The sequence below is a fragment of the Ovis aries genome, chromosome 2 (assembly GCF_016772045.2).
Source record: "Ovis aries strain OAR_USU_Benz2616 breed Rambouillet chromosome 2, ARS-UI_Ramb_v3.0, whole genome shotgun sequence".
In the NCBI taxonomy this organism is placed as follows: domain Eukaryota; kingdom Metazoa; phylum Chordata; class Mammalia; order Artiodactyla; family Bovidae; genus Ovis; species Ovis aries.
The window spans coordinates 8,871,700-8,887,589 of record NC_056055.1 but is presented as its reverse complement, the minus strand read 5'-3'; the positions used below and the strand labels follow the sequence as shown (position 1 = coordinate 8,887,589).

Sequence of the window (15,890 nt, the reverse complement as noted above, 5' to 3'; positions counted from 1 at the left end):
AAAAGAACCAAACTGAATGTAGAGATGATGTAGTCATTGGCAAGAAAATGTCATTTGAAGGCAAGGGGGTTGGTTCAGTCACCCAGAGAGACAGTGTGGAGTGTGAAGAGAAAAGGGACTTGAGCCCAAGGAACATGGACGTTTGGTCTCGGGAGAAATTTCCTTCTGGTGTTGTGCTTACCCCTCTTGCAGACTGGATTTTTCATTCATTCTCCAGAAAGAGAACCAGGTCCAGGGGAGCCCTGGAGTGTTTTGGCAAGACGTTCCAAGCACACGCTAACTAGAGCTGATTTTGCAGTATCCTGGCAGAGCTGTGGCACACAGGCTGGCACCTGGCCTGGGGCCTGACACCACACTGGCACTCTGGACTTTGTGTGGGATGGTAGTACAAAGCAGAGAGGTTCTTAGGAAATACAGAAATGGCTCTTTAGATATCAAGGCTCCAGCTTGTGAGTTGTGACCACAGAGGAGTCTAAACCCTCACTGGTGAAGGTGAACTTAGTAGCTTTAGGGTACTGTTTCTAATTTTTAAAGAGAACTCTTTTGCTATATTGAAAAATGGCAACAAGGGATGGGAACTAGGCAGGAAGATCCTTACTGCAGCAAGATCAGAAGGCAAGCTACATCCTTATCCATAGGAGAATGAGCATACTCTGATGTATTCAAACAATGAAATAGTATAATAGCACTTAGATGAATGAGCTACTAATAGAGCTCTGTGTGTTAGCTTAGATAAATCTCAGAACCTTAATGCTATATGAAAATTTCAAGTCACAAAATGCCATATAAAGTAGGATATCATTTATTGAAAATTTAAAAAACACACAGACTTGTACTATATATTTCTATGGGAAAACAAATATAAAACTATATAAGTGAAAGTATTAGTCACTCATTTCAGTCACGTCCAACTCTTTGTGACCCCATGGACTATAGCCCCCCCAAGCTCCTCTGTCCATGGAATTCTGCAGGCAAGAATACTGGAGTGGGTAGCCATTCCCTTCTCCAGGGAATCTTCCTGACCCAGGAATCAAACCCAGGTCTCCTGCAGAATAACAGGTGGATTCTTTACCATCTGAGCCACCAAGTGAAGGGGACATGACTCCCAGGCTGTAGGGGAGGGCACAGGGATGTGAACAGAGCAGGGAGGCTTCAGCTCTACCTGTATTTTTTATTGTTTAAAAGAAGCAGAAGCAAATATAGTAAAATATTAATAGTTATTAAATATTGGTGAGTCATGGGAGAAATACTACTCTGTTCTTTTCATAATTAAAAATAAATACAAGAATATATAAATTTTGCAGTGCCCAGAGCAATAATCAGGCTTCTTCCCCTGACCCCAGGTTAAGCAGGTGTCCTGTAAAACAATTATTAGGGGAAAGTGTATACACACACACATACACATATGCATATATAGAGTATACATATATGTACATGCATACAAACATACCTACTCACACACACATATATGTACACTCACCTATCTATGTAACCTCAAATAAAACAAAAAACTTTTAATTTTTTTTACTGCAAAATATTATTCGTATCATATATTTCTTCATTTTCTGAGAGATTAAACATTTACATCATGGGACCCTAAACTTTTTCCATGATTTGACCATGTACAAAAGTCTACAGACCACCCGTCTCACATTAGAATGATGACCCTGGATTGTTTTGAGAGAGTCAGGGAGAAACACAAGAATCCCCGAGGACTGAAGCCTGCTGCAGGGCAGAGCTCCTTTGTGCTCTCAACGGCCTTGTCCCCCAGTGCCAGGAGAGTCAGTGGTGTTCCAGGGATTCCGGAAGCCTCCTCTGCTCGGTGAATCCTGCCCACTTTTTCCTGCACTCCTTTCTTTAGTGCCTGATCCTATCAGCAGCCCCCTGGACGTGCAGGGCCCTTCTCCCAGCCAAGAATTGTGTGATGCGGGGATTCTGAGAAGGAATTGGATGAGGAAGTCACAGAGGCATCCATGTGTGATGGAGAAATGGGGTGAGGAAGAAGTCACCAAATGTGGAGAAAGACAGTCCTGTGAATTCTCCCAAAGGCAGAAATACATTTACACTCACTTGTTATTATTCATCAACTTGTCCGTCACCCTCCTCTGCAAGTTCTACAAGTACAGTGTGTGTGTGTGTGTGTGTGTGTGTGTGTGTGTGTGTTGGGGATGGGAGAGGGCAGAATGAGGGAGCACCAGAGGAGTTTTTACCAAAGAGGCATACGTTTAGGCAGCCTGGAGTCCCAGTTTGAAAAATGACTTATTTTACTTGCGTAGATGGTGTCATTTGCACACAGCATTTCCAGGGGGGTTGGTAACCCTCAGGGAGCCGCAGAATTCCATTTTAAACTTTCTAGGCCATCTACTCCCTATGGGTAGCCGTTCCCTTCTCCAGGGGGTCTTCCCAACCCAAGGACTGAATCCAGGTCTCCTGCATTGCAGGCAGATTCTATACCATCTGAGCCACCAGGGATTCTCTATTATCCCTACGTTGGGTTATTAATGATTATTACTATGATTATTCTCTTATAATTGTTTGTCTTGCTACTGGATTCCTTTAAATCCTGTGTCTTCATATGCTGGCTTTCAGGCCATTGCTCGACAGAGACTGAGATTAGGAACCCCTCAGGAGGTAAATATCAGGTACCACTGCTCTGGAGTGTTGGTTAAAAATGAAAATGGAAACTTTCTCAAGTTAATTTATGAGACAGTAGAAAATTTACATAGCTTCCACACCCTTAGGTTGCAGATACTTTTTCCAGAATGCATGAGCTGGTTTAAGCAGGATACGTTTGTCCTACAGACTTAGGGTGTAAATGCCACGTGCCCCCTTATTCTGTGGCTTCAGGTCCTCAAAACCTATGTTTTTTTTATCACTGACCACTTGACTTGCTGAATTCAACATCTCTTCCAATGCCCACTCCTCCCAAAGAATCTACTCCAGAAAGTGTTGAAGAGAGATGTAGACTTTACTGAACATTTCTCAGTGGAGACCTAGGAAGCAGTCAATGTAATACCTGGCTCAGCACATTACTTTAATCTTTCCCTTAGCCATTTTTATTCTCCGAAATCCCTCTCATCCATACCACCACTGCTGTTCTTTTATTTCCCTTCTTTTAAATCATTTCTAGCCCTTCTCTGACAAACTTTCCCAAGTTGCTACTCCTTTCTCTTCTTTCCTCCTAATTGAGAAAAATGCAAATTTTACTCCCTTCCTTTACATAGCAGTTAAGGCATTCCTTTTTCCTCTGAGGCATAACTTCATGAGGGTATATTTCAAGTCAGTGGTCCTTCTCTCAAACAAACAAGGTGCTCCCTCGCAGACGGACAAATGTAAACGTAGGTTGAAATGTCCTGACGGTCCAGATCAGGAGAGGAGGCGGCCGTTCATCATAAGTCCTCACCATTTTCAGAGTTATCATTGTCTGTCAACAACACAGTGAGGCCTTAAAAACCCTCCACAGAATGGTTTCCTGTGAGCTGTTTGAAGTGGGGAAAGAGTTCATGTGGGAGACAGCAGCCGCTCTTACCAAACGGCTGATCACCTTGACGGCTGCGCGCTGAGTGCTTGCCGAACTCGCGGCACTTTCCTGACGGGAAACAAAAGCTGTCTGTTGCCTTATTGTCAGTCTCAGTTCCGGCAGAGTCAAGCCTGGCCGGGTGGTTTTCCAAATACCCACAAGGTATTAGATTCAGGATGGTCAGTTTCGCACACTTTAGATCCTACTGTTCACTCCATTTGCCAAGCAAGGTGCCCTGAACCTCGTCCCCAAATCCTGACTCTGCTGAGGTGACACGGCAGCCAGTAAGTACCATCAGTTTTATGCCAATGTGGGGGCCTTTCCTCTGGCTGGGGGCTTCGGGAACAGCGCCTGGAACCTTAGTTCTCAGGTATGTGATGAGAGAGGCTTGGCTTTTCTGACATGAAATCCAAGTTCCAGGGAAGGGAGAGGACTAGCTCCAGGTCACACAGTGAGTTAGTGATTGGGCTGGGCCTAAATCCATCCCTTCTGGTTCCCGTGTGTGGCTCTGTCCGCCAGGCCACATTGAGTCCCCGCCTTCTATCTGGAAGATACTTCACTCAGAAGTCTCTTTTTAACCCTGAGTTGGATCTTCCCAGGGGATGGAAGTGTACTATTTAATTCCCTTTGTGTTTTTCAGTCTTGGCCTAAAGTTTTCTTTTTTTCCCCCAAGTGTCTGGAAGGATAAGTGCTGTGTGGTAGGGAGTTGCTTTCTTCCCAAAGGCCAGGAGGGGTGGTTCAGTCTGAACTACTGTATAAGAAGATGGACAACACATTCTCAAGGGGAAAGGTGTTTGTATCCACATACTGGAATTTATCCACCTTGACTGATATGGTGGTGTTGACCTGGAGGTGTTCCAACAAGAACTGGGAGAGGTTCTGGTATATGTTTTTGGCTTGTGCTCCAGACTCACACACTGTCACCAGGGTCTGCTTTTTAACGTCTTTGTTGATGAGGAGCTCCAGCTTCAGGTCGACGGAATGCTCTGGGCATTTCACAAGAAACTGCAGTTGGCAGATGATGAAGTACCAACCTGGGAACTGGATCACCAGGTTCTCATCCTGATATCTGACTCCATGGATGATGCCATCTTTGTTCCAAGACAACTTGGTTTTGTTTATATGCTTTGACACTGGAAGGAGAAAGACAAAAGGACCTCAGAGTCATTAGGCAAATTTCGGATGCAGATTGGAAAATTTGAAATCTTTATTCAAGGTTCCCCATTCAAGCCCCGTGTTTTCTGTAATATTTTCCGCTGGTTCAGCCATCTGGAATATCTTCCAGATATTATGTCACTGCTAGGCACTGCTGAGTGTTCAAGGTACAGGTACAAAACCATCCCTCTGCTTTTGTAAAGCATAAAGCTGGAGGGTCAGAAAACACACAGTCCTAGACCTTTACCCCCTGCAGAGGTAACTGTTTTCCACTTAATCATTTTATCATCCTGTTATTATTATTATAAGTTCTACTGTTCCCTTTTCAGACTATAAGTTCCTGGACTGTATTCCTTATAAGTTTTGGGCTATCATGGACATATATTCAATCAATCAATGAACATTTGATCAACAGGGGACTGCTATTGGGTAAGCACTGCACAAAATATCAGAGAAAAAGCATTCAGTTTGGTTCAGTTAGTAAGCAATTCAGGCATCAAGAAGTCTAGGAGAACCTCAGTCTGTTCTTTCACATTCAGATGTGCCCCTTAACTATTCATTTTCTGAAGTTTTAAATGTCTTCCTCTCTTTAAAAGGGCAGCCAGACATCATTGTATAGAATAAGTTCACATTAAGGGATTCCTCCCAGCTGGGATTTATAGAGGAGCAGAGAATTAGCAGGCCCTCTAAACAGACATGTTGGTGTCAGAAGCCAAGTCTGAGTCTTTTCACTGACAAGTTAAAATCAGCCCTGATGGGTCCAGGTGTCTTTCAGAATTGGGAAGCTGGTGTGTTCATTTTAATTGCTTCCCTTTAAACCTCATTGCAATTCAACTGAAGAATGAGAACTAATCTAACTGCAAAATTGAATTTTGAAAATGAGCAGGATGGCTATTGCAGAGAATCTTGGCCATCTCCTCTGTACCTCATCTTTCCTAGCATAAATGCCTCTTATTATTTCGTCTCTAAGGGACCTCTTACCTGAAGCATGCTGCAATACGCAAATGGGGCCTGTGCCAACATGGTCATCAAGCTATCAGTCTGGACACCAGGAAGTTTTGTGACTCTCTTGTGAATGACTTGATAGAGGCAGAGATTAAGAGCCTGCTTCCCACGTACGAGGGAAAGGACAGTACCCTTGGCCTGCAGCCAGTAGGTGAATGAAGAGGGGTGGGGGTGGAGCACCGATTCCCCCACAGGCCAGGGAGGCAAACTTCAAGGAGTGGATGAGGCTTAGGAAGCAGGAATCTTGCCGCTTTTGAGAGTAATGCTCTCCCCTCTCCCCCAAGCCATTTAAATTCAAATTATAAAAATTATCACACAGGTTAAACAAAATACACATGCAGGTCACATTTGCCCGTGAGCCTCTGCTTGTGACCTCTGGCCATAGGAGTGACCCTCATATGGTTGGGGTTCCTGGTGTTGGTTACTGACCTTGGAGGTAGGCCCATGATTTCTTGAATGGAGCTCTTTTCAGGATACATGAGATGTCCTCTGAGCAATTCCCTAAAAGTAAGACCACATGTTAAATGCCTGTCTCTGCTCTGGTAACTGGAGACACCAGATCTTTTCCCATGACCCTTTGATGGAGACAGTTACTATTCTGTTTCCATTTGGGGGATAAAAGGAAAACCTGTTTATTTCTCATTTTGCCATCAAGTACCTTAGGAGTTTTTTTTCTTTAAACTTGATTGCTTCCACATGGACTTTTACAAAAGATTGTGGAAGTTGGAGGAAGGAAACCAACAGGGCCTGAGTTCCTGTATGTACCTGGTGCCATTCTTGTCGCTTCATGTACTCCACCTCACTGGATCTCTGCAACAGCTCTGTGAGAGAGGGCTGGCTAAGCCCCTTTGAGAGATGGAAAGGAGCATGGGCACTAGGCAAATTCAGTGCGCTGTCCTATGTCACTCAGCCAGGCAGTGTGGACAGCACACTGAGGCTGCTAGGAATTATCGCCATCCTTCCTTTAAGGGTGCATGTCTGTGTATTCCAGCTGACTGAATGCTCAGAATAGCTCTGCAAGGCTCACCCTGATGTCCAGACATGATCAGCAATACAAGGTCACTGCAAGTTGGAGGAAACCCTGATATCCACTCCCATGTCTATCTGATTTCAGAGACCAGGCTTCCTCCTCAAGGCCATTTTGCCAGACAGGAGGTAAACACATCCTAGCATTCAATTTTAAAAGGATATAAGATCATAGAGACCTAAGCAGGGAGCCTGCTATATGGAGCTTCCTTGGCTGGGAGAAAAGACAAGGTTTATGTCATTGTGGAATTTAAGAAATCAGAATATTTTAAATGCATTCACTGGTGATGGCAGCTTCATTTCTTAGTATAGTCATTATTTTGTATGCACAGAACCAAACCATACATTTCCTGCAACGACTCATGAATTCAGCTTATTCTGGGCATTTTTTCCTTCTCATTGAGTCTTGGTTTCCCTAATCTACAGAACTGGCAGATCTAGGATCTGACATTGACATCTTTTTGATGGTGTCACCAGAGATGACAAAGACGACCAATGATTCCATCTGTCAGAGACTAGGCGGCCATTCAGTCGAGGTGACCACATCCTAGCCGGCTTGCTCACGGGGATTTTAGAGTAGCATCTGTTGGACTCACAGTCTTCCCCATCGCCCTCTGTCCTGGCCTGGGAAAATCCCTCCTGGCATTCCTTACAGTGGGGGCTTGCAGTGGTAGAAAGTTAAGTGAAGAGTTCCCCCTGCTGTCTGAACATGCTCACTGCTAGAGGCACCCCCAGCAGAAGCAGGGCTCTCTCTTCACTCTTATCTCCCCTGGAGGCATGAAGAGGCTCTGGTCCACAGGTCTCTTGGGTGAGGAGGGCTGGAGGGCCAGCTGCCCTTGTTCTTTCGTTCTTTTGATTTCATCTCTCACTCATCCTCCAGCTAGGGAATCTTGTCCTGCCTGCAGCCCACACTCTTGGGGTGTGTACAGTCATAGCAAGGAGGCAATGAGGACTGCTCCTTTTTTTTTTTTTTTTTTTTTTTTTGAGCCATGCCCCACAGGGCTTGTGGAATTTCAGTTTCCTGACAAGGGATTGAACCTGGGCCAAGGTAGTGAAAGCCCGAATTCTAACCACTAGACCACCAGGGAACAGAGGGGTTCATTCTTAAATGTGCTGTGGCTATAAGTAGAAGGCCCAGCCTTCTCTTTTTGGGGCATGGAACATCAGGTCCAGAGAATTGCAGAGAGACATGTCTGGCTGTGTCTCTTTGCTCGGAACCGCTTTCTGACCCACTGTGACTTCGGGATCGGGACCAAGCTCCTCCCCATGGCATTTGTGTTCCATTGTGTTCTAATCCCTAATGAACTCTGCAGTCTCCCCGCTCGCCTTCCCTCTTCCCGCTGTTGCCTCTTGTACTTGTTCCAGCAGTAGCAGTGGTGGTGCTGGGAATAATAATGCTAGCTAGTACATAGTGACTAATGGCTATTTTCTTTTTACTCAGCTAAGCCTGTTACATGCATTATTTTATTTCAGTCTCACCATCATCCCACAAGAAAGGTGCTCTAGAAACTTCCCTCTTGTATATAAGGAAATTGAGTCTTTAAAAAGTTACGTGGCTTGTCACATTTTCAAAGCTAGTCAGTGGTAGAGGGGCAATTCAAGCTGAGGCTGTCTGACTCTTATGCCTGAGTGGATTTTTGACCATTCTACTAGAGGTTGGGCCCTTGGGATGCCCCTAGTTACACCATGCTGGTTTTCCATTTCATCTGGAATCCCCCTCTTCACTGGCAAGTTGTGCCTTGTTTAAAGCACTGCCTGGCAGCTATCTCCTCTGGGAACCCTTCTCTGACCTCTCTTTCCATTTATTTGCCTTCTCCATTGGACCATGAATCCTCAGGGCAGTGACTGGGCAGATATGTTTCCATATCCCCACTGCCAGCCCAGAAGATACTCTGTAAATGTTTGTCGAGCTGAATCATGTAGTCTGTCTCTGCTCCTTCCCTCTGTGGATGTCAGCTCAGCTCTCAGGGCTTGAGGAAGGGAATGTGGATGCTTGGCCTGGTCTCCCCTTCCGGGCTGGATGACACCTGGCCTCATTCTGTCCTTGGTTCTGCAGGTCAGGTTAGATTCCATGGGAGGTTAAGGTTCAAGCCCTTGGCTCAGGCCAGCACGTCACACCATGAACAGCTCTCCTCCTCGGCCAAGGACCCCCTCACACCTGTCACTCGTGGCAACTGTCAGATGAGCTTCTCGTAACAGGGGGATGTAGAAGTACAAGCCTGGACTCGCCTCTCACACATGTAGGTTCTTTTTCTTTTTTTTTCCTTTCCCCTTTGGTCTTTGTATGTTGTTGGGTTGACCTCAGCTGTAATTCTGAGAAACCCAAGGATGGAAAAAAAAAAAAACTTATTTTGAAGCTTTTGCATTTCCTGAAGTCAAATGCCATGCTGTATCTCAGTTTTTCTTAAAGAATCTGTTAGATGTTTCGAAAAGAAAGGAAAACAGAGGCAACTCTCTTGAAGAATGACATCACTGAGTTGGCTAAGGGAAGGGACTGGGGAAGCAGGGCTCCAGAGGAGCTCTCGGTGGAATGGAACTGCTGAACGTGGAGAGGAGCCTGGAGAAGGCACGCTGCTGGTGCCTAGTGACTTTCAAGGCTGTTAGGAGGGCCAGGGCTGATAGGGGCTGGCTCTGTGGGCCCAAACAGCATAGCTCCTGGAAGTTTAAGGAGATGATGCACTCAGCTGACGGCGAATACTGCTCTTGTCCCCGTTTCCCGGATGACGCAGTGGGAAGACTTTCATTAAGGACATACAACACACATTGCAAGTCACAGTTCTGGCAGCTCAAATACTGGACCAGTTAGTGCTGTTCAGAGATGTGTTGGGTTGGTGTGAGAGTCATGTGGCTCTTGTCCAGTCCTAGATGAATATTCCATGGGTCATCAGCCATGTGGCTTTGAGTCTCCTTATCACCCTGTGAGCCCATGATGTAATCATTTTTGGTTATGAGACAGGAATCCTATAGTATTCCTGGAAGTTTGAATTTGGGGAGCATTGGGAGCAAAACACACCTCTGTTTCATTTATTTCCCAACCAAATTAGCTACACCGAGGGGTTTAATTTGAAGAACTAAAGACTAGGGAGGGGAGGGGAGGGGAGAACAGTCCACACATCACGGCAAGTAGATCGCCTGGAGTTAAAATCTAGGACTTTTTTTCCGGTGGTTGTGTCTCAAGCTAGAGGAAGAGCAGGGTGGGCCAGATGATCCAGAAGGGCCCTTCTAGCTGATTTTAGATGGCTGGGTGGACTCAGCTGTACACTGCCAGGCCTGCTGCAGGGACACGACGAAGTCAGTCCCAGCTCCGACTATCTATCTTTTGAGCATGTTGCTCTACCCCAGCTAGGAGTCTGTCTACACGCATTAAAATTTCTGGACACCTGCAGCAGAACAGAGTGTTTTAGGTCTGGGACTAACCTAAGTTAGGGTTTTCATGGTTCATAGAACTGGAAGTTCTCTGAGAAATCATTTGGCCCAGCCTTGGTAACTACATAACACACGTGCTCCCCAATGTTACCCCCACAGCAGGCTTGTCTGAGCTCACCCCACGAATCAGTGGTGGGGCCAGGCCACAGTCTGGGACCCCTTGCTTCTGTCGGGCATTCCATCTTTCAGACAACTCAGGTTCTCTGTGAGTACTCCTGAGAACCAAGGCCTTCAGTTGGGCAAGATTTGTAAGCCATCCTCTCAAGCTTTGGTCTCTAGAAGGATCATTAAATTTTCTTGGGCTTTGTTAGGAAGCCTGGAGAGAAATTTTGTCAACAAAACCCTCCTGGTCAGGTGCATAGAAGACAGAGATAGGGAGAGAGATGTTGCTTTAGGTGGTTGGAAGGGTCATGTTCTAGATAGAAGTCAGAATAATGCAACATGAAGATGGGAACCCTCCTTGAGATCTCAAAATATTAGACCCCAAAGGACCATTGGATGCCAAGTTAACTGTGACCCTAGATTTAGGAGTGGAGAGGCTGAATCCAGAGGGACTAAGGGTCTGGCTCAAAACCCCACAGTAGGTTAAGTGGCAGAGCTGGGTTCAGAAAACAGAGTTCCTGACTCCTAGTCCTGGGCTCTGCCCTGGTTTTTAGTCTTCCCATGGAGCAGAGAAGCTTTAAATGTAGGAATAAGTGGGTTTGCAGCCACCATACACACTGGCCTGAAAACTGACTAGACAGCTATGGGTGCCTGGAAAACAAGCACTGATGAACCATCTGGACTTCCTCTTCCCAGGGGAATGCCAGCAGGTGACTTCAGGTTCATGGGCTGAACCTTGCCAAGCAATAAGTCAGGGGCTCTCAGGCTTCCATTAAGATGCAACAATGCCCAATGGGGCAAAACAAGCCACACCTACCGTTCCAGCCAGAAAGTATGTGGTCTGAGTGCCAGGTACCTTCCAGGTTAATATCGGAGCAAAACAGACACAGTGCATCTCAAAGAAAGCACCTGGGTTTTGGTCAAGGCCTCTAACGTCAGACTTGTTACTCCCCGTTACTGACCCTCAATTACTGCATCTGTTAAGTGGGGATAGTAACAGGCAACCCCAGCGTGTGCGTGTTGCGAAGATGCAGTGAGGTTATGGATGTCAAATGACCTGTACAGCACACGGCTTGGAGGAGATAACCCGGCACGCGGTAGCCCCCTCTTCCCCGACTCTCTCCTTGGTTCTTAAGTAGCACAGATTAGCAGCACTCTTAGCAGACTCATCTGGCCAATGAGATGCTCATTAAGCCAGAGCTTGGTGGACTGAAGTTTCTTAATTATGTATCTAAGTGTTTGAGGCCATTGGATGCTCTCAGGAAAGTGTGAATAGCCCTCGTCATCTGTTGAAAATATTTTAATCCTTCCAACAAGGAGAGGAATTATCCTCATGACTCTGCGTCTACCATGTCCTGGCTTCTGAGTTCCACCCTTTTGGCGCGATATCCAGGAGAGTCGCAATAGCGACATCTAGGGAAGAGCCTCGCCATTGTCAGTGGAATTCGGAATCACAGTGAATCCCTAACTTAAGGGTCATTTCAGCTGACTTCAGTGTGACGGTTTCCTTGGCTAACTCGCCATGGAGAAACTCCAGACTAGGCCCTTCGTTAAACAAAGGACTAGGTAGCCTTGGGTTTACAGATGGCATTTGAGGAGTAGCTATTCTGGCATGCTCAGTGTTAAACACATCGAAAGTCATCAGTAAATACAAGTTGAGATCAAGTGAAAATTCATTTGAATCCCTTGAAGGTTCCTTGGGATTTTGAGGGTGTGTGTGTGTTTTTTTTTTTTTTTGGCCACATGGCACAACTTGTGGGATCTTAGTTCCTGACCAGGTATTGAACAGGGCCCACAGCTGTGACGGCACAGAGGCCTATTCACTGGACCACCAGGGAATTCCCTTGGGGTCTCTTCAATCCTGACCTGTTGCAGTATGTAAGATAAAGCTATCTGACTTGATGTGTAATTCCTCGAAATTCACTTATACTAAGTGCAGATTGAATTGATATTATTGGAGGGTATTTAAGAAGCACCTTTAAAGTCTAATTGAAAAGGCAAAGAGAGATCTGCTCATGTCTAGCTCCCATTTTCTGGCCCGCGGCTTGCACAGTGGGGCTTGTAGAAATTTAAGACAACACGTGTGGCATCCAGAGAGCTTGGGTGAAACATGTAGTGAAGCCAGTTTGAGAAACAAACTTGCTTTCCTTCCCTCCTTCCCTTCTTCCTTCTGTCCTTCCCTCCTTTCCCCGCCTGTTTCTTTTTTTCTCCTCTTCCCCAAAGTGAAAGACGGGGATTTTTCTCCTGGATTTAAAGACTTGTGACATGTGTATGTGCAGAATTCAAGTATAAATGTTAGTATGCTTCTCGATGATGGAATTCTTTTCCTTTTCCTTCCCCTTCTCCTGTCCCCCACCCCCCACATCGCCCCCTCCCTCTCCTCTCCTCTGGGTGACAAGGGGCAGGGATTAGACACAGATGGCTTTAGCACTCTGATGGCCTCTCCAGGACTCTGTCTCACCTTATTCTGTGTGGCCCATTTTCTAGTTTATTTCTGTTAGAGAGAGTCCTGATCCTGGTTAGCTCTGCCTTAAGAAAAAGACACATTCAGAGTGAGCTTTGAGTGAATAGGTTTAAAGTAAACATAGAGGCAAATAAGTTCTTTGAGGCCTGTGACTACATGAAAAGCAGTGACTGCTGAGCAGTTATATCCCCACTTAGTGTGTGGTGGGGGGGAACTACGACAACCAGCGGACCGGGCAGTAGATCCAGCTCTGTCCACCTGACAGATGTGAGGTCTCTGCTGTTTTCAGCCCTTCTAGAGGAGGATGCTGCTGCACCTCCACCTGCCTCTGTGCAGCCTGCATCCAGTCCCAGCTGCACGACACCAGGCACAGCGGGCGATCGGCGAGCAGCCAGCTCCTTCGTTTAGTTTCACTGCCTTCCATGGGCAGCTTGTATTGTTTCTTTGGGGGTGGGCTCACTAGCTGCAATTAGCCAACCTTATTTGATCTCTTTTAAATGCCCACGTTTTCTTTTTAGCAGAGGGAGTGGGGGAGGAGGGTAGCTTGCAAGCCAGGCAAACATGGGACATTGTTGGAATGGTATTAATAAAGTGGTGAGAGAATCCTAAGATCCTTGTTTGCGAGATGGGGAACACACAAGAGGGGTTCAGGACTCCTCCAGGTGGTCTATCCACTATTTCCACCTCCTCAGGGCCCCCAGGAACCTCTGGATATTAGGGGGCCCGTGACACTCACAGGAAAGGCAGACTATCTTAACTGGCCCGCAGTGAGGGTGGGGGGAGGATCCTCCCAGTTCTCAGGATCCTCCACTGTGAACCTGGGGCCTGAATTTGGCCTCCAGATCCCCTGCCGTGGGCTGTTCACGCTCCCCACAGCCCTGCCTCTTGCGCAGAGCCATGTGCGGAGGTGCCCTAGTGGCCCCCTCTGGCCCGGAGCTCAACACCAGAGAGCAGGCTCCCGTGACAGCAGGACAGACAGCCACGGGAGCAGGTGTGGGGGAGGGACAGAGAGCCCTGGGGGGGTTCCTGGCCTTGGCGCCCTGGGGGGGACACTAAGGAAGCATGGTCATGTTGCACTCAGCATCTTGACCATGACATCCTGGGTAAGCCAGAGAGCTCGCAGGCACGTCAACTTGGATTTTGAGGTCAGGCCCCACTCCTTGCTAATTGTGCAATCTTAGGCAAGTCGGTAAATCTCTCTGTTTCCCTACTTACAATTATCAAGGGGCCAATAATTATCCTGGGGTTTGCTGTGAGACTGCACGAGTGAATCACAAAGCCCTCAGCCCAAAGCAAAGGCCCCATCAGTGTTTGTTATCTTCATCCCATCACATCCTCACACCTGCCTAGCTGGGGAATAAAAGAAAAACTGATTTACAAGTCATCTATGGAATTCCTCCAGCGCAGGTAAGAACTGATATTTGGTTGTTGGGATGTTGGAAATGCCTGGGGCTGAGGTGATCAAAATTATTTTGCGATGAAGTCAGGAGTTTGAATTTCTGCCGAGTTTCTGAGGGGAAACGATGGGTGGTGAAATTGGGAAGAAGGACATGGAAGCGGGTGGGGGTGGGTCAGTACGTGTGCTAGAGGGCTGAACCCAAGAGAAGAGTGCTGTCTCCTAGAGCGCAGAGGCTTCAGGATCACATAGGATCTGAAACTCCATTCTGCTTCCATATTGGAAGGCACCACCCCACCAGCCTCTCCACATTCCCTAAATCCTGCTGTCCGCTTTGCTGCACACAAACGTGGGTGCTTCTGGAATCTGGGGAGATCAGGCATGGGGGCTTGTTCTGGGGTTGGGACAAATACGGCACGTACATGAGAACACGTGGGATTCAGAGTGTGGGAGAGGCAGGAGACAGGAACGAGGATGTCGAGAGGCAGCACAGCTGCCCTCTCCTGGCCGCCCAGCCCCTGTGCCCAGCCGCGTGGCGGGTGAGGCTCATATTTGTGGTCCCATCCCGCCCTCGGAGCAGCTCCGTGAGGGAGCGCTTAGTGACTCTGTTTGCTAGAGGAAGGGAGAAGGTCCTCCTCCTGGGGCCCTGCCTGGCTGCCCGCAGTCCCAGCTGAGGCCAGGCCACTGGGTCCTAAGCACGAGGGAGTGGTGGCGAGCTGGCGGTCTGCCGGTGACAAGTCTCCTGGCCAGGAGTGAGAGGTGAGTGCTGGGACTCAGACATCCTCTCCTTACAGAAAAGGCTTGGCGTTCTGTGGTTTCCCTGCAGCTAAGTGTCGTCCTGTGTTAACGTTACTTGGGTGTGTGTGCCTGGCCCTCTTTGCCAAGCTCTGGGCTGCTGCTGGCTTCCTGGTGGACAGTTTCCACTGGCCGGTGGCACAGGGCTCCCTGGTAAGAGTCCAGTTTCCGCTCTCATCCATCCGGGGGGCAAACCACAGGCTGCCCCCTAGAGCCTCCCCCCTGGGGCCCCTGGGAGACAGCGCCCCTCTGCCTGGAGTGTCTTGCCATGGCTTTTCCAAGGGGAGTTCACTGCCTCCGTCTGCTCACAGGGGGTTTGTTGGGGAGGAGGCTATGCCTCCTGCAGGAAGCCTGCAGACTTCCTCAAGATTATTAGGAATCGTCTTTTTAGACTTTTTTTTCTGTATTTACATATATACAGGAAAGGTTAGAATATCATAAAGCATCGCAGCTGGAAGGACCCTTCCAGTTCGTTCAGTGCACCGTCCTTTTCTGTTACAGACTTGCCCTGAGAAACGCAGCCTGCTAGTGTGGAGGTCAACTCTGGAGCCCAGGTCTTGCTCCAAGGTGGTATTCTTTCCACCTCATCTGACCACTGTGTCTGTAGGTGGGCCAAGTTAAGACAGGTGGAGACTTTCATTAAAAAGCAAGAGAAAGTCAAGGACCACACACAGTAGGTCACTGACATTTTATGGCCGAAACACATCATGAAACTGTGTACAAGCCCCTGTGTCCTTGTCTTAAAATGCCGACTCAAGAGTCAGTGATTGGGAAACGTGAAGATGTAGAAGCAAGGCATAGCTGTTGGGCCAAGAAACTGGTAACAATCTATAGACTATAATTCAGCCACATGACAGAATCACTAAACTCCCAATTTCCTGAAAGATACAGATAAAGGCCTGACACGCATTCCTAAGTGCTTTTACAGGAAGCAGACCCCTTTCCAGATGAAAACTGCTGACCACAAGAACAGAGACCCTAGACTGCTTGAAACCAGAAGG

At 47.4% G+C, this 15,890-nt stretch overlaps 1 protein-coding gene across 1 annotated transcript in view; it reads right to left on the bottom strand.

Moving 5' to 3' along the window:
* Positions 1-786: 786 nt before the first annotated feature.
* Positions 787-15,890, bottom strand: part of TNFSF8 (TNF superfamily member 8) — a 30,040-nt gene continuing 14,936 nt past the window's right edge. Inside the window, exons 3-4 of the mRNA XM_004003977.6 lie at positions 6,110-6,181; positions 787-4,653 (exon numbers count right to left, since the gene is read on the bottom strand). Coding sequence (XP_004004026.1) covers positions 4,259-4,653; positions 6,110-6,181 — 467 coding nt within the window. The 3' untranslated portion in view covers positions 787-4,258. The remainder of the gene's footprint in view (positions 4,654-6,109; positions 6,182-15,890) is intronic.